At 44.5% G+C, this 18,685-nt stretch overlaps 1 protein-coding gene across 1 annotated transcript in view; it reads left to right on the forward strand.

Moving 5' to 3' along the window:
- ATL3 (atlastin GTPase 3) overlaps positions 1 to 18,685 on the forward strand; it is a 41,940-nt gene that overhangs the window by 11,349 nt on the left and 11,906 nt on the right. The window contains exons 3-9 of the mRNA XM_054993504.1: positions 2,669 to 2,812; positions 4,234 to 4,338; positions 7,229 to 7,279; positions 8,524 to 8,580; positions 11,019 to 11,111; positions 13,813 to 13,951; positions 15,932 to 16,059. Of these exons, the coding sequence (XP_054849479.1) occupies positions 2,669 to 2,812; positions 4,234 to 4,338; positions 7,229 to 7,279; positions 8,524 to 8,580; positions 11,019 to 11,111; positions 13,813 to 13,951; positions 15,932 to 16,059 (717 nt within the window). The remainder of the gene's footprint in view (positions 1 to 2,668; positions 2,813 to 4,233; positions 4,339 to 7,228; positions 7,280 to 8,523; positions 8,581 to 11,018; positions 11,112 to 13,812; positions 13,952 to 15,931; positions 16,060 to 18,685) is intronic.

An 18,685-nucleotide genomic window follows, 5' to 3' on the forward strand; every position in this document is an offset into this window, starting at 1 on the left:
ATGCCAAGTGAGCCACTTTAACTGGGGGAACAGCTAGAAGGCACCATCCTGAAGACCATAGCTGGTACACAGGGGCATATGGAGAGAGTCTTGGGGATTAGGGTCTGCTACAGAAACAATGGGTATAGGAGGGAGAGGTGCAGCAGGGTCCACAAGAATGGTGATTGTATAGCCTGCATAGGCCAGGAGATGTTGTTCGATCTCAGAAGCTAAGCAGGGTCGGCCTTGGTTAGTAATTGAATGGGCGACCTCCAGCGAAGACCAGGGTTGCAAAGGCAGGCGATGGCAAACCACCTCTGTTAGTCTCTTGCCATGAAAACTCCACCAGGGGTCGCCATAACTCAGCTATGACTTGGCGGCCCTCTCCACCACCACATTACTTAGGTATGGGCTGTCAAGTCACAGCTGACTTACGGCAATTCCAGCAAGGGGTTTTCAAGGCCAAGTGAGAAGCAGAGGTGGTTTGCCATTGCCTTCCTCTGCAAACTCTTCCTCAGTGGTGCCCCATTGAAGCCCTGACCCTGCTTCATTTCCAAGATCAGCTGTACCATGCTGCCTTCCCTCTGGGTGCTACATTATCTGGGAAGAAATTTAAGGGAGAAACGTCCTTGGTGCTGCTTTTAAACGATAAAAGTGGATGAAAAGCAACTGCAAAGTGCAAGAGCAGCTCATGTAAGCATAGCAGCGAAGTGAGTGGTGAGCTGGGAGGGCGCCGGTTCAAGCCTCATCCTTGCCAAGTATTCACTGAGTGGCCTTAGGCGAACCACTTTCTATCAGATTCCATTTTCTGCCTACAGTATACGGATAATACCGGCCTACTTGACAGTGCTGTTGTAAAAATTGCTTCATATTTTTATAATGCTTCCTATTTTTATAATGCTTCATGTTTTTATAAATCTGGATTGGGTTGCACGCATCTGTTGTCTAACAGCAGTTCTTCCCCCGGGGCCTGTGGCAGGGAAAGCCCACTCCCATTGGCAGAATTTATCTGCAGGTTCCTTCCTTATGTCACAATGTTACTGGCCTGTCACAGTGAAAAGGACCTTGTATGTCTTCATGTTGAATTTATATTGACATTTTAGAAAATCAATAAACAGGAGACAGAGCTCTTGAAAAGTCTCTGGCTGCTTCGGATCCCTCAAATGGTACAAACTCTTTCATTGGTACTGTTCACCCCCCCGCTCTCACCCCCTGACTTCGGTTCTCTCCAGGCAGGGAAATCTGCAGTCACTCCACTGATTTCCTTTATGTTGCTGTTAACACATTCCATGCTTTCTCCCGGTGTTTGTTTCTAAATTAATCCATCTAGCAATGAGCACAGAAGGTTCAGTGGGTTATAAGGCAAAGCCTGGTGAATCATCTGTTTACTCGTAGATAAATTCTTCCAAAATATTCTGGTCGTAGGATGGTCTCACCAAATATGGAAGAAGCCTGCTTTGGTTTGGGATCCTCTCCAGCCGTTTGCAACAGGTTTCGAAGCCTCTTTCTCTACTTCAAGATTTGAAATGCCAGCAGTTTTAAAAGCTTCTGGGGAGAAACGGATGCCGTCTCTCGCCGATGCAGGAGCTATACTTGGCCTTGCGAGAGCTTAGACAAGCAATTAAGGACTCGATTGTCTTATGAAAGTGCTGTTGAAAGAGATGGAAATGCACCTGACACTTTTCAGTGTCCAAAGCAACCTCTTAACAATTTTGTTTGAAACGATTTGAGTTATATGCTGTGATTTTTGTGTAGAATCTCTACAGCTTGTTTGGGATGGTTTGATGTCAGTGAATTAGGAACAGAGAGCTAGTACGGCATAGTGGTTAAGAGACCAGTTCAAATTGTGCCTCTGCCATGAAGTCACTTGGCGGCCTTGGGCAAGCCACTTAGACCTCCATTTGCAATGGTGGGGGAAAGTGCTGTCAAGTCATAGCTGACTTATGGCAACCCCCGCTGGGGTTTTCAAGGCAAGAGACTAACAGGGGTGGTTTGCCATTGCCTGGCTCTGCCCATTTCCAAAACAGGAACCATAATACTAGTCTAGAAGAGCCCTGTGGTGCAGAGTGGTAAGCTACAGTACTGCAGCTCAAGCTCTGCTCATGACCTGAGTTCGATCCTGGCGGAAGCTGGGTTCAGGTAGCCGGCTCAAGGCTGACTCAGCCTTCCATCTTTCCAAGGTTGGTAAAATTACCCAGGTTCCTGGGGGTAAAGTGTAAATGACTGGGGAAGGCAATGGCAAACCACTCCGTAAAAAGTCTGCCAAGAAAACGTGATACGATGTCCCCCCCATGGGTCAGAAATGACTTGGTGCTTGCACCTTTACCTTTAATACTAGTCTACTGTACAAGACTCTTGGAAAGATGGCAAACTGGTCATTGACCAAGAACCCATGTTTATGATGATGAAATTTCTAGGTGCCGTAGTAACCTGGTGCCTGGGATTTATGGAGCCTAGTGCTAAGTATTAGTGTTCTCACCTGATTAAATTAATCTTTGGACCGCTGTATATGAGATGGCTATTTTATATTTGTTTATGTATACCTTTTCTCGGCGTTTTGATGTTCTTCGAAAATGTGTTCATCTGTTAAAAACGGAAGGGTTAGATCAAATTCTCCGTTATTGTTGGGTTGGACCCTCTCTGTGGTTACAAGGCAGCTCCTTAAACAGAATTCCCTGTTGTTCTGCAGAAAGAAGGGGGCAGCTCCAATTGGCTGGGAGAAAACGATGAGCCCCTGACGGGCTTCTCCTGGCGTGGCGGCTCCGACCCTGAAACCACCGGCATCCAGATCTGGAGCGAGGTGTTCATTGTGGAGAAACCAAGTGGGAAGAAGGTAAGAGCAGTGTAGGGGTGGTGCAGAGCTTTCCTTCAGGTGTCCGATTTTCAGTATATAATGGGAATCCTTGAAAAACTCTTTCATCTAATGATATTTTTGGTTGTGCTTGTACAACACAAGACCTGCAGGCTGATCCCCCTCTCCCATTTGCAGACGGTATTTATTTGATCTCTTCTCATCCTTTTTGATCCAGAAGGGTCCCCGTGGTGGCTTATGCTGAATAATAAGACTTAGTTAATGAGGGGGGGCATCCTCCATGACAACCCCCCCCAATTTTCATTCAGCTCTTCTGGGCTGTTCTCAAGCCCTTTCATCCAGTCCCTTCCCATGATTATGGACATTGGGGTGGTTAATTACCCTGCTGTATGCTCCCCCTTTCTAGAGGAGCAGAATTAATAGTGCATGACAATCCTATTACATTACTAAGTTCCCGGCATGCGTGACCAGTCATTCCGCCCCCTGTAGAGCCCTGCCTTTTAATACTGCTGAGGACAGAGATATGGAGAGTCAGAGATCTTTTCCTCATTCCCCACCCTTCAGCAGTTGATTTCTGGAGTTTCAGGACCTTCATAGTTTAATAGCTATGTGAGGTGGGGCTGGAGGGGTGGGAGCTGCCATGTGGAACAGGGGGTGACGTTGCCCTCTCCTTCCTGTTCCATCATTGGAACTGTGCCATCAGAAGAGGGAGGAGAGTCCAACTTTGACCCCTGCTCTGCACAGCCCCGCCCAGCTGTTATCCTTTCTGCAGCCTCAGGAATCAAGTTTCCTGGGGTCTGATGGGACAGGTCGGGGGTGGGAAGGGCAGGAAAGGCCTCTGGTTCTTGCATCCGTGGATTGTGGATCCGTCTCTCAGAATTAAAACAGGCAGAACAATGTGGTCGACATAGCTGCATGGGTCTCTTAAATCAGTAAAAATGGTCCTTGGCATGATGTAACGATTTCCACCTTGCAGTGTAGGGCTAAAGTATCATGTAAATTACCCAGAATATTATTACTGATGATATTTGTGTCCTGCTGTTTCTCTAGCAAGCCACAAGGACATAGTATCCTTTGGGGTGGTGTCGTTTTAACCTTCCTTTTCACAGCCTTGCATAGTCACTTAGGGTGAGGGGGGGAGTGATTGTCTTGCCCAAGGCTTCTGAGTGAACCGTGGTCAAATGGTGGTTGGTCCTGCAACACTCTGCTCCAAGTTCAGTGCTCTAGTGCGCCCCCCCCCTGTACCTTACTGGCTTCAGGATGCCACCCAAGACAGTCCCCATGAGCAGAGAGGGCAGGATGTAAATTGGTACATCGGCAGTTTTAATTGAAACTCTTACTTTTCCATTGGCAAAGTTGATTATTGCCACTTGCGGTGCTGAGGGGCTTGTTGGGGGGCTCCTCTTGGTCTGTGTTTCTTACCCTTTGACGCCTGCTTACAGGTGGCGGTTGTGCTGATGGACACCCAAGGAGCCTTTGACAGCCAGTCGACCGTCAAGGACTGCGCCACCATCTTTGCCCTCAGCACCATGACGAGTTCTGTTCAGGTAAGCTCCTTGTTTTGTAAGCGGAGCAATGCTTTCATCAAAGGCCTGCAATCCCCCTGGGTGTCCAGTCAGATTGGATTGTTTACCTCGACGCTTCGTGGGGGAGGTAGTTGCTGTGTTGCAATAGCAAAAGCTGGATCGTTACCCAGAAGGCAGAGCGTGTCGTGGCTGAAGAAGGAATCGGGTCGCAGGAAGTGTGTCAGGCCAGACCGAACTAGGAAGTATTTTATTGAAAACCAATTTTGGTTTCCTTGAGGCAGGCTTTATTGATTTGAAAGGGGCTTTTGATACTATTCCTCGGACAAGACTCCGGGAAAAGCTGCAGCATACTTTTATCGACAAAAGGCTGCCATAGCCTCTGCAGCCACTTTATGTAGATCTTACAGCACAGGTTCATTGCACTCATGGCGGCGAGTTGACTGAGTAATTTAACCTCGCTAATGGGGTCAGGCAGGGATGCCTCTTGGCCTCATTTTTATTCAATTTATATATGAATAGTCTTTTGACCTGTTTCAATGAATCTTGTCATCTGCCTTGTCTGGCCAATTAAAATATTCCAGTTTTGCTCTGTGATGGCGATACTGTCATATTATCTCAAATGAGAGCTGGTCTTCAGGGATGCTTAAATTTTTGGGGGAATAACATACCAGGGAAGGTCTGAGAATAAATGATCAGAAATCTAAAGTGGCTGTTTTAAAAAAAGAAAAAAGAAAGAAATGCTATAGTGCATTGCTGGAAAATGAATGGTGAAGGAATTCCACGAGTAAAGGAATGGTCATATTTGGGTATTCTATTTTAATCTGATTTGAAATGGGGCCCACATCAGTCTTGATAAGAAATAAAGCAAAAAATTGTATTAGCAACTTACTCATTTTTTTCCAAAATGGAGGTGGGAATTATGTTCCCGGTGCTGTTCAAGTTTCCATCTTAAAAGTTGCTCCCATAATCCTTTATGCAGTAGCCATAAGGATTGTGTCAGTTAATGAAAATATTGACCATTTACTTTTATTTTTTAGTGGAAATGATTAAATATTCCTCGCTGTGTATCTGGTATGGCTCTCTGTTCTGAATGAGGTCAGCCTTCCCTTGAGGCGAGGGCTTGGATGCAAGCATTTAGACTATTTATTAGCCTACATTTAAGCAGTAAGGGCTACTTGGTGCACTTAAGAGTCTTACAGGTCTACCCGGTTTAAGATTGTCCATGAGAAACTTCTCACTATTAATGTTACCCTGAATACTATTCAGGGATATAGTTTTCATGATTTATTTATTTTAATGTCATTTATAGTCCGTGTTTCTCACTGAGACTCCAGGAGCATTGCATGGTGTGAGTCAGTACGATCAATATCATGACATTTCGGTATACCTGTAATACAGTACATGTAATATAAATACAAATCCGTGCGATTTGCAAGATTTAAAGAGTAAGAAAGAATGAATGGAAAGAAAGGTTAAAGATTTAACGGTGTTGAAACGGAGCACAGGCAGATTCCATGACTGATATTTTAAACAACATGGGAACTAAATATAAGTAGGATCAGGGCTTTTTTTCAGCTGGAATGCGGTGGAACGGAGTTCCGGAACCTCTTGAAAATGGTCACATGGCTGGTGGCCCCGCCCCCTGATCTCCAGACAGAGGGGAGTTTAGATTGCCCTCCGGAGGCGGGCAACCCACTGAGTTCCACCACCTCTTTTCCCAGAAAAAAAGCCCTGAGTAGGATCATACTTATAGCAGTAGTGATGAAGTCTATGATCCTTCGCTGTTTACAGAAACGGTAGCGAAGTCTTTGGTCCCTCTTTATCCCTTTACTGATGAATCTCTTGAGGCCACTTTCTTACAACTTTGGTGAGAAATCATGTAAAATTAATTGACCACCAAAGCTCTGCTCTTAGAGCACGCGGTCTGTACTTCTCAGTTTTTTGGCATTCCTCTCCCAAGACCTTTCCCTTCTTATATCCATTTGTTGATCCCTTCAGGTCTTTTAAAAGCTCTGGCCTTGGCTAGACTAAATGGCCATTCTTTGGTAATCACGCTGGGTAGGTTTTTCAGAACGAATCTGTGCTTGTTCTTTAGGTAAGATTTCTACTACTGCACACATTCTTTTGGCGTGCCCTTGTATGTTAATCTCAGGAGACGTTATATTTCCCTATGCTTGACAGATGGTTCTGATTCATATCGCTATGAGATGTTTACATCTTTACTTGCTGATAAGGAAGCAAAAAAGACCCTAGCAGTTGCAAAAATATTCTGCTCCTTTTATCTATTGAGTAATAAACTATTAAGAATAACTATATACTGCTCCAGATCTTTCTATCATAGAGCTTTTACTGGATGAAAGGAAAGGAAAACCATTTATCCCTTGCCTTCCAGGCGTCTCACAGTTCGAAGTAAAACAATACCAGATAAAATCAACATAAATTAAATTAAAAACATGCCAATAGGATAGTAACGGAAGCAGCCACAAAATAAGCAGACAGTGGATGATAGAAAGAACATATTGCTGTTCATCAAAAACTCGAGGGAGTATCCAAAGGAATCTTGAATTTTGTTTCCAGGTTGTGTAAATTAATAGTGAACTATGCTAGTTCTATGCATAATATTACTATAGGTATATTAAAGGAAGAACTGTATCTCTTCGGAACATGGCTGAGTTCGGAAGGATCTTGCTCCTCGCACAGAAAAATGTTTTGTGGCTCCTTCAAGACTTATCATAGCATTGGCTTTCCCGGCTGAAAGCTCACTTTGTCAGGGCTGCAATAAATCCATGGCATTTTGGTGGTGCTACAGATCTTGTGGTTGTTTTTGCTACGAAAGAATCGTGCAGCTCTCCCTCTGGAATGGGTCAGCATGACTGATCGCTGTGTTTTGTCACTTCCCTTCCTTTTTTAGATCTATAACTTGTCCCAGAACATCCAGGAAGACGATCTCCAGCAGCTGCAGGTAGGCAATAACTATTGATAAATGGTTTGCTTTATGTCACGCATGGTGCTGTACAGAAAGTAGAAATGGGCATCGTTCCAACGCACAGCACAGCACTTACAAGGCGGTGTATTCTGTGATTCTACAGGAGAGCACAACATCAAAGAATGTGTTACTGCTATGCAGGGCTTTTTTTTCAGCTGGAACGTGGTGGAATGGAGTTCCAGAACATCTTGAAAATGGTCACATAGCTGATGGCCCCGCCCCTGATCTCCAGACAGAGGGGAGTGTAGATTGACCTCTGTGCTGCTGGAACGGCATGGAGGGCAATCTAAACTCTCCTCTGTCTGGAGATCAGGGGGCTGGGCCACCAGCCATGTAACCATTTTCTCTGAGGGCAACCCAATGAGTTCCACCACCTCTTTTCCCAGAAAAAAAGCCCTGCTGCTATGAATCTCAGCTTTCCCCCCTCCCCCAAGCTCATTTCTAGTCTTTATACCTGGGAGAAACTTTGAAACTCAGGTGAATTTCTGAATATGACTTTCAGTGGTCAAGCAGGCAGTTTTAATATCCAAGATAAATCCTGCAAAAATAGGGTTAGAGCTCAATGGCAAACCACTTGCTTTACAGGCAGAAGTTCCCAGTTTTAATTTTTTGGCATTGCCAGTTAAAGGATTGTAGGTAACAGGTGCTAGGAAGTTCTTGGTAGGTCTTTTTCCATGTCAGATTCCGGAGAGTTCCAGCTGGGTAGAACAGATGGTCCTAACTTTTGAAGGTCTGACTTCATCTAAACCAGTTTCATATTTTTTTGGACATGGGCTGCGGCTCAGGGGAAGAGGGCATGCTTTGAATGTAGAAGGTCCCAGGTTTGTATCTTGGTATCCTCAGTTACCAGGTGTTCTCTGCCTGAGACCCCCAAAACTCTGTTGCAATTTGTTGCAATGGATGGATGGACCAACTGTTTGAATAAATAACTGCGCTTTCCCCCCCTCAAAGCAGTAAACAAAGTGTTATTATTATCCCTACAATGCAACTGGGGGCTGAGAGGAGTGGCTTACCCAAGGCCACTTGCAGAGCTCACGGCAGTAGTGGGATTCAAACCAACAGAGTGCTGATTCGCAGTCCGGCCACTTAATCACTATGTTCAAATGCTGCAAAATAACACCCCCCCCCATCTTTTCTAGATTTGGCCATTACAAGGAGTGGCTTGAAATGTCATGTCTGCCTCTATCTCACCCTAATAAGTGTTTTATTTCTCTTTCTAGCTGTTTACGGAGTATGGCCGCCTGGCTATGGATGAGATCTTCCTCAAACCCTTCCAGGTATGGGTGTAAGTAGGGAAGGGGCACACCTGGTACGTCCCGCACTCGGACCGAGATCTTTGCAGCCGGCATACTTGTTAGTATGTTCATGCCGAATTGGATGGAAGCATCGATCTGGGTTGACGCCAATTCTATAGTACTGACCTGAGATGAATTTGGGCATCCCTCTTTCTTACAAGGGGGGTAGTGAATGGAAGCTTAGTTACCCTCCTCATCAACAAGACTGCAGAGCTCCCTCCGAAGGGAGGCTGTTGTCACTCTGCCTGTGTTGGCTTTCTGAACCAAAGTAATAAGAGAGAGTCACGGTAAATATGTATTGTCGAAGGCTTTCACGGCCGGAGAACGATGGTTGTTGTGGGTTTTCCGGGCTGTATTGCCGTGGACTGTGACACTGAGAGATCTCTGTCTTTTGGTGCTACACCTCTGAAGATGCCAGCCACAGCTGCTGGCGAAACATCAGGAACTACAATGCCAAAACCACGGCAATACAGCCCGGAAAACCCACAACAACCATCACAGTAAATAGCTCAGGAAAAGAAAACAACAGCGCTGCGACAAACTAACTATGAAGATATATTTATACACAACAAATTATGGATGAAAGTGGATCGTTTGTAGAGTATTCATTGGAAATTATTAAAGTCACAAATCTTAGAATTGCAAATAGTGCCACTGTGGCAGTCACAGTACATTCAATCGAAATACAGTGTTAAATCATATTCACATTTAACATAGGTTAGAGTAGTAAAAGTGACCAGTGCTTATTCGTTTAAAGTGACAGTGCCTTGTTATAAATTACAAAGACGAAGGTTAAAAGAAGGTTCATAAATATGTCAACAATGAATCACTTCATTAAGATCAATGTCCAATAAGTCCAAGGGGATACTATTCCAGGGCCGATTCCAGATGACTAACCTGAAGGCGCTGCATGCTGCCATGTTCCGGATCGCGACGGGGAAAACGCGAAATACCGCGTTTTCTCGCACGAGTTTGGTGCGATGTTGCGCCAAACTCGCGCGAGAAAACGCGGTATTTCGCGTTTTCCCCGTTGCGATCCGGAACATGGCTGCCTGCAATGCCTTCAGGTTAGTCATCTGGAATTGGCCCAGGTCCTTCTGCTTGTAACTGCTACGGGTGTGCTAGCATTCATGTCCTGTTTCTGGTAACCGTCTTCCTGGCAGTTACAAAAACCATAGAATACAATGTGGCCAAAAAAATATCCCCGGCATTTTGCAAACAGCTCCTTCCAGACGAGTGACTTTAATAATTTCTAATGAATATGCTACAAACGATCCACTTTCATTCATAATTTATTGTGTATAAATATATCTTCATAGTTAAGTCTGTCACGGCGCTGTTGCTTTCTTTTCCTGTGTTGGCAGCTTTATTTCGGAGGGCCCCTGTGATCTGTTGCTCAACGGTATACCGATAGTTGAGATTATAATGTCTCCTTTTCCTTCCTGCTGGCTGATTTTTTTAAAAAAATTACTGGTGGTTTTATGCTTTTGGATTTGTGATTTGTATTGTGTTTGTAAGCTGCTTTTTGGTTGTGTACAGGCCAAGCAGTGTCTGAAACAGACGCATTGCCATGCAGAACCTGTTATGCTGTAGAGACAGAGAGCAAGAAAACCCGCGATATACTGACAGTCCGAGAGCCTTTGGGCCACTTTGCAACTAATTCAGTAATTCTCTACGTTGCCACTTCTGTGTTCTTGCAACGTGATTGCTCTTTGACTGTGACTCTTTGAAAAAGATTGATATTTAAACGGGCCAGTGAGGATCTAGATATCCCGATAGAACTACTATGAGACTCTTAATGAAGAACCTTTGTGTCAAGTCTTATTTCCTCTAATACCATTGTGATATAAGTGCTTTTTGGACCTTCTTTAATGTTGAACTTATGTTTGATTGTTGGAATATGCTCTGTAGACTAAATTTGTTATATGCTGCGATTCTTGCACTTTAATATTTCCATGCGCAATATGATGACTCTTTGAGGACTAGCACCTTAACTATTTGTGTTCTGTGTTTCCAGAGTGTATATCCTTCACCCATTTGCAGTAGCACTTTAAGAATGTACTCACTTTGGGTACAGAGACTGTATATGACAGACATAGAACTATACAATTCTATATTAGAATATTTTCCACAGAAGGACTCGTTGTTTCCCCTGCTTTATTGCTCTGTTGACTGTGTCTTATTACATCTTAGTGAGTATAACGCGGGTTTTTTTGCTTTTGTTTCTACCAGTTCTCTCCACGATTCTCTCTCCTGTTGTGCTAGAGACAGAGAGCGGCTGCTGAGCCCCCCCTACAAGTGTCCTTCCTCGACACTGTCTGTGGGTTCCTGCGTCCCGCTTTTCTAGTGGGTGGAGTTCTCTAAGCCCTTTTCTGCCATTATCTTCGTATGTTGCTTAAAGCCTTCTGTCTTCCACATAGACCCTGATGTTCCTGGTCCGAGACTGGAGTTTCCCATATGAGTATTTTTATGGCCTGGACGGTGGCAAGCAGTTTTTGGAAAAGCGGCTGGAGGTAGAAAGAGGCCCTTTGTGGCATCCTTTCGAATTATTCAAGTAGCGTTCCATGTTTAGTGAGAAACGGCAGATTGGACGCAACTTAACGCTTTCTCTTGGGTTATCACACAGTGGATCAAACCTTAGTTAATCTGCATACGCTTGCATATTCTAAAAACAGCATACCTTAAAAAAAGGATACTTTATTTTTAGATGATACGCGCACAGGTGTTGCCTCTTTGTATTAGAAGAGGCATTCCTTCGCTTAAAGGGAATAGAGAATATCTCTACTAAGTAAAGAGGTATTCCCTTGTGTGTTAGAAGACGGAATGCCTCTTTTAACGTGCCGTTTACCACCCATGCTCTGGAAACCCTGGGGCTAATTGTAACAGGTTTTATACGGGCTATCCTAGAAGACAACGTGGACTCTGTGATTTGTTCAAAATGCAGCAACCTAATCACTCACTGGGGCAAGCTGCTTTGTCCACATAAAACAGACTGATTTATTCATACCTAACTAAAGCTTCTGAACTGTCCTTAGTGCAAAATTTATTTCCCCCAAACTGGATATCATCAAAGGGCTTTAAATAAGGCCTGATAACAAGGATCTCGTTAGAGAACCTGCTTCTCAGTACAAATGATTAGAAAGTGGGTTCTTCTTGTTTAACGCTTTCTCATCAGGGTACTCTTCTTTTAGAGCTTAAGTCTTTATTATTTATTGAAATAAACCGTAATGTTTTTAGTTAAACAAGATATGAAAATATCAGTGCATATTAAACGGGAATCTTACTTTCCTTAAATAAAACCAAATAAAAATGATTTAAAATCAGATCATACTTAACCTACTATGAAATGCATTTGAATTTACATAGAGACACAGATATATATATTTCTCATCTCACGTTAAAAGAGGCATTCTGTCTTCAAACACACAAGGGAATACCTCTTTACTTAGTAGAGATATTCTCTATTCCCTTTAAGTGAAGGAATGCCTCTTCTAATACAAAGAGGCAACATCTGCGCGCGTATCATCTAGATTTCCTTCATCAAACCTTGTTTTTAAAATTTTGGTGATATCCTTTTATACATAATGACATTTGCTATCTATGCAGATTTCTAAGATCTTTAACATTGGGCACTAATATAAAATGTGATGGGTCTTTAATTTAGGTAATTCTTCATATTTTTTAATTATGTGATTTTACTGAAGCTAATTTATGATATCATTGCACACCTGCACTGATAAGTTTTTTAGAAATCATTGACGTTACTAAAAAAACTACTACAAACTAGATTAATAGATTAGTCTTTTCTAGCAATTAAAAATAATTTTATCTACTCTGTTCCAAATACTTTTAATTAGTTATCAAAGATAAAAGGACATAACGTATTTTCCCACAGCCTGCTAATGAACTGCATTAAGGTCATACAGAGTTAACATATGTATAATTTGAGTATAGACAGGGCTTTTTTTCTGGGAAAAGAGGTGGTGGAACTCAGTGGTGGAACTCAGGACCGCACAATGACATCACTTTGGGTCAGCTGGAACAGGGGGGGGGGGAGTTTTTTAAAGTTTAAATTGCCCTTGGCGAAAATGGTCACATGGCCAGTGGCCCCTCCCCCTGATCTCCAGACAGAGGGGAGTTTAGATTGCCCTCCGTGCCGCCAAGCTGCACGGAAGGCAATCTAAACTCCCCTCTGTCTGGAGATCAGGCGGTGGGGCCACTGGCCATGTGACCATTTTTAAGAGGTGCTGGAACTCCGTTCCACCACGTTCCCGCTGAAAAAAAGCCCTGAGTATATATGATTAAAATCAAATATCTGTAATGCATATAATAGTCACGAAGTTATCATATTGGTTGCTGATTTATTTCTGAGTTGAGCTCAAAGTGGTGATTTGTACCTTCAAAGGCCTTTGTTACTTGGGACTTGAAGGAGCATCTTTTCTTTAAAAAATCCAAAGTCACAACTCTTAGGAAACCGTATTCTGCACTTGTCCGATGCTCCAGTCTGCCCTTCTGTTTCTGCATGGAATCCCAGGGTGCCATACAGGCCTTGACAAATTTTCTTCAGCTTTAGGAGCCAGACTTATTTTTCAGCCTTCAGGGTTTTATATTTTAATGACCATACTTTCTCATTATTGCTTCCACAAAACCGCATCCTAAAAACTTCACAGCTGCTTGTAATTGTTTTTTTTTAAAAAGCTGTGACAAGTGTTATAGTATATAAATAAATATGGGGTAACCCTAGTTGTCATCATAGCAAAAAGCTAACCTCTGCCCCTCACCTAAATAAGCTTTGTGCTTCTACTGAGAATCACTCAGAGGCAAAATAAATGACTACTGAAAATATTCGGCACCGCAGTGAAATTTCTAGGTGCCAGGGTGCCCTGGTGCCTGGGATTTGTCAAGCCCTGATGTAATACCTACTAATACTTAAATAGATCTGTTTGAATGTCCTGTAACTAAAGGCGAACATCATTCCATATCCTATATGTCCTTTAAGTTGATAGTGCCAAGATCTGAAGGCACACAACACAGCCATGCCTTGCAGATGCAAAGCAAGGCTGCAGCTGGTCACTGTTTGGAAGTGACATTGCCTGGTACCGCTACATATGCCACCTCTGATGGAAGAAACTTAGGATAACTGATGTTTTAGTTTTGTAGCCTCTTGATGTAAAAAGAGTGCATGATGACTGATTGGTCTCCTCATACCACCAGGTGAAATCTCACCAGCACGAGGAGATCCAGAATGTTCGGAAGCACATCCATTCTTGTTTCACCAACGTCAACTGCTTCCTCTTGCCCCACCCCGGCCTCAAGGTGGCCACCAGCCCAAACTTTGATGGCCGTCTGAAAGGTAAGGGCTCGGTCTGCGTGCTTAAGCAGTTCTCTCCTTGAAGATTGAGCTTGGCAGTCCCAGGTACAACGACACAGGCACCATCCAGGCAGTACCACCAACTGGGGTTTTGCACCAACGGTTGGTTAGAAGTCAAGCTGGGCTTGGAGATTTCAGACGTGCAACAGGCAAAATATGGCACACGGTTGCTTTTCCACTTTTCGTCCATTCTGCGGTCTTGTTTCTAGGTTTTGCAGCGTTCAAGAGAAGCAATGGCTGTATTCTACAGTTTACAATTCAGTGGTTGTTCCTAACCAAAGCTTGCATGAAACCAGGGTTTGAAAGTCCAATTGGAACCTTGATTCCTGATTCTGGAATGGTTTTTTTGCAGGGCTGATTGCAAACCATGGTTCAGAATTGCACCAGGTGATGATTGGTAGTAATCATAGGTTACAACCCAAACCATGTTTTGAGCTACCAAAGATGGAGGCAAACTCATATGAGGACAAATGATGCTTCCTTATGCTGAATCAAATCCTCGTTCCATCAAGGCCCATTTCAACCAGTGGCCAGGCAGAATCCAGGATAAAGCAAGACAGCCATTTCCCCCCATGACTACTGGAATTAAGATTTCATCCTGGGGAGAGTGATAGTACCTGGTAAGCTGAGTAAGCAGGTTTTCACTCAACCACACAAAATTCACCTTACTATTTCTGGAATGAAAGGTGTGGCGTGCGGCTTGGTTTGAGGGCCAGGCTTGTATTGTGACATTGAGAAATGAGCAAGATGCTGTGCCCGTTGTCAGGAAACTCGTCCAGCAGCTGCACAAACCCACCTGTGGGCATGGCTGGATGAACCCTGGGTTCGACTGCATGCTGACTTTGCAGGCCCAGTCGGAGGTAAAATGCTGATGACGGTGGTAGATGTCCACACAATATGGTTGGAGGTACACACAATGTACACAAATGCTGAAGTAGGACAGTTCAGACAAACCTTTGCGTGTTTTGGATCGCCTGAAATTTTAGTCGCAGGGAATGCCCCAATTTTTACAGGGGCCGCCATCTGGGATTTTATGGAACAGAATGGTGTTCAACACGTATGCACTGCCTCCTTACCTCCCTCCTCCACTGGGTTAGCAGAGTGGGCAGCGCAGTCATTGAAGATGAGTCTGCATTGCACGGGACAGGTACCTCTTGAGACAGCAAGCCAGATTTCTACTGCGATACCCTCTGCAGCAGCTGGGATCTCTCCAGCAGAATTTGTTTGGCCAATCGCTGGGCTCACATTTGGATTTTTTGTGAGCTGCAGTAGGCGCAAAAGTGCATTGACACCAAGCAGCTGAGCATCATGAAACAGTCCTCTCAAACAGCACCTTGTGCCCTTCAGCTGGAAGAGGATTTTTTGGATATCTTTTTGTGTGGGAGACAGCGGATGGAACCCGGGGATGGTGATGGAGCAAGCGGGCCAGCATCCTATGAAGTTGAGCTGTCTTCAGAACAGATACTTAAGAAACACGTGGATCACATCCACAGAACACCATCAGGGTATCCAGAATGCGAAGGAGTGACTGTAGGAGGACGGGTCAGCAAGAACACAGGGGAGATGGGGGTGACCTGGAGACATTTGAGGAAAGGGACAGTGCCATCACAGGGGGCGCCCAACAGTCAGAAGCAGCCCCACAGGAGCCCCACATATCAGGAGTGATCAGGGAGCAGGAGCCCAGAAGCAATAAGGAGTCAAGATCTATCACAGAAAAACTGTGGAGTCTGGAGATCAGGGAATCCACTAGATAAAAAGTGTAGACAGAGGCTTAGAAGAAGAAGGGTGTTATATCACGGCGAGCTTTGAATTTTGGTGATGTTCCCTTATTGTATGATAATAGTTATTTTAACATGATCCCTTAAGGAAAAAGGTTTTGTTTTTAGTTTCACTGGTACTGTGGAATGATTTCACCTTCTCTCCTTTTTAAACCTTGGCTTGTTGGCTTTCCCTTTCCTGTAGACATCGCAGACGAATTCAAAGATCAGCTGCAGCACCTGATCCCATTTGTGCTGGATCCTAGCCAGCTTTTGGAAAAGGAGATCAACGGTTCCAAGGTTACCTGCAGGGGCTTACTGGAGTACTTCAAGGTAAGTCTTGTGTGTTGCAGTGGTGGTATTTTTTTATTTTAAAAAAGCCATCTTTCAAGTATATTTGAATTGCACCCTTCTTCCAGGGAGCTCAGGGTTGAGTGTACATCATTCTCCCTTTCCTTCAAGTTACAACAGCCCTATGAGGTGGGCTAGGCTGAAAGAGAGTGACAGGCAAAGGTTAACCAGCAAGCTCCCATGGCAGAATGAGGTTTTGGACCTGGGTGTCCCAGATCCTAGGTCAAATCCACATTACTCATTCTAAGTCGCATGTTCCCCGCATTCCCCATGCAATCCCGAGTGCCGGTCACATTACCTCATTAAACAGACGCATTTCATTCGCATTTCTCCCGAATATATGGTCACAGGTTTTCAACGGGAGTTTCACGGTGGCCGTGAACGGGCCAATGCGCAATTTACGCGGTTTTTTAAAAAACCACCCCCCTTCCTGTCTCTCCGGCCGTTCCGAGAGTTCCTATTGGCTGATTCAACTTGCAAGTGCTCCGTAGTCTGCAAAAGACTCTTTTTGACTTCATAGCATTGGATTTATTGATTATGCTGTTTCTGAATCAAATCTGGTAGTTTGAAAAATCATTTTGGGGTGAATCCATCCTCAGAACGGACTCGCGAAACTTTCTTTTTAACTGTTTTTTATTTTTTTTATTTTATATTACTGTAATATCGAAATTACAAAATATCGAAATAATGACACTCCAAGGAAGTGAAACTTCAGTAAAATTCAGGCACTGAACTGTCCTGCATAGGAAATGCCCACGAAAGCTTCCCACATGCTTCCAAATTTCCACAAAAGAAATGGGAGAGAGCCATCAGTGCTGTCAGTGGGGGAAAGAGAGGCATCATCATCTTCAATGATGTTTCTTTATAAGGAAAGATCGAAATAACGGAAAAGTGCGCTCAAAAAAATTTTAAAAAATGGGTGGGAAAAAAAGGTCCCGCCCAAAAAAGCGGTTTTCGAGCGGCCGTGTGACCAAAGGGACGCGCGAGAAAGATGGATTGGAAGCAGGAATGTGAACGAAGAGGAAAAAATCGCGGATTGGAGGCAAACGGAAGATATCCGATAAACATGCGGGTAATGGGTGAATGTGGATTCGACCCTAGTCTGACACTCCTAGTTTGACACTCTAGCCACTAAATCACTTTGGTCCTAAGGGTTGCAAATTGATATTTCTCCTTAAAAATTCCCTTCCCCATAAAGCAGGGGTCCCCAACTTTTTTCAGCCTGTGGGGCAGGGTGGGAAAAAAATTAATCATAAAAACATTTAAATGGATTTTAAAAATTTAAATCAAAATTTTAAAATTTAAATCGGATTCTGTTTGATCAAATGCTTTTGGGGGGGGGAAATCTTATCAGTTTTCTGTTTATTATAGGCCAAATATTTTTCATCATGAAATAAGGATTAATTTTTAATTATATAGTATGAGACTGTATATTCATGCAAAGTTTAAATAATTCATTTAATTCATTTATTAAGGTTCCATGTCATGCTCTCCCAGCGGTTTCTGTAAGATAATTTTGGGTAATTTTTCTATCCGGAAGATACCGTCACAGATGCTTGGTTTTCCAGTTCTCTAAACTGTGAATTTGAGCATGCAGAGAAACCATGCTTCTTCTTAACAGCAAAAATGTTTTAAAATAAACATACAGAGTTGAGAAAGAGACTTCAATCCTATTGTTCCTCTGCAAATATCTATGTATAGAGAATCAACCCCTTACCTCTTAAGTACTACGTTTCGAGAAGTTCCGTGAATAGAAAATTGTTTGGGCTGGAATAGATCTGGATAGTGTTAGCAGCTAAGTGTGATGAGTGAGGGACAAGCAGTACAAATGCTTTTTGAGCAGAATATTCAGAAATCTTGAGATCTTTATGAGCGTAGCCTGAGATTTATCGTATTACTAGCAAAAAAAAGGTGTTGTGGGGAAAAATACAATGGGCTCTAGAAAACTGATTTGGCAGGCCCTTGCTGCAGGACTTTGGAAGGGCTGCGCCGCTGTGCAGGGCCAGATCTTGGCTTGCTGGTGTGTGGGGCATCCCTTGTCTGGCCCTCTGCACACGCGCACAGCATGCACACGCACTCCCGGCACTGCGTGGTGACATCACTCCTGTAACGTCATCATGCAGGGCGGGAGGCGTGCTGCACGCGTGGCAAGCTGGCCGCCCCAGCGCCCGGTGTTCCGTGGAGCTGGTGGCGGTGGCGCGAGTGTGCACTGGGGCGGCCGGCTTGCTGCGCAGGCAGCTGAGCGCAGGGCTAGGAGGCCCTCCGCGCGCTTTGCCTGCCCTGCTGCCCTGTGCTGCCCACATGGCAAGCCTGCCACCCCAGCGCATGCTTGCGCCGCGGATCTGGCAGCGGCGGCGGTATGGGCATGCGCTGGGGCGGCTGGCTGAGTGCAGGGCTGGGAGGTCCTGTGCGCGCGGCAAGCCAGCTGCCGCATTGATGGGGCAAGCGAGGGCTTCCCAACCCTGCACTCGGCCTCCCGCGCGGCAGGCCGCCAGCTCTGGTGCGCTCCTGGCAGCTGGCAGCTGCGCCAGGCACCCCCTCTTCGGCGGCGCCAAGGACAGGCTACCCCCGTGCCCCCCTTGATCCGGCCCTGCCACTGTGCCGGGCC

This window comes from Eublepharis macularius, chromosome 1 (genome assembly GCF_028583425.1).
Source record: "Eublepharis macularius isolate TG4126 chromosome 1, MPM_Emac_v1.0, whole genome shotgun sequence".
Lineage (NCBI taxonomy): Eukaryota > Metazoa > Chordata > Lepidosauria > Squamata > Eublepharidae > Eublepharis > Eublepharis macularius.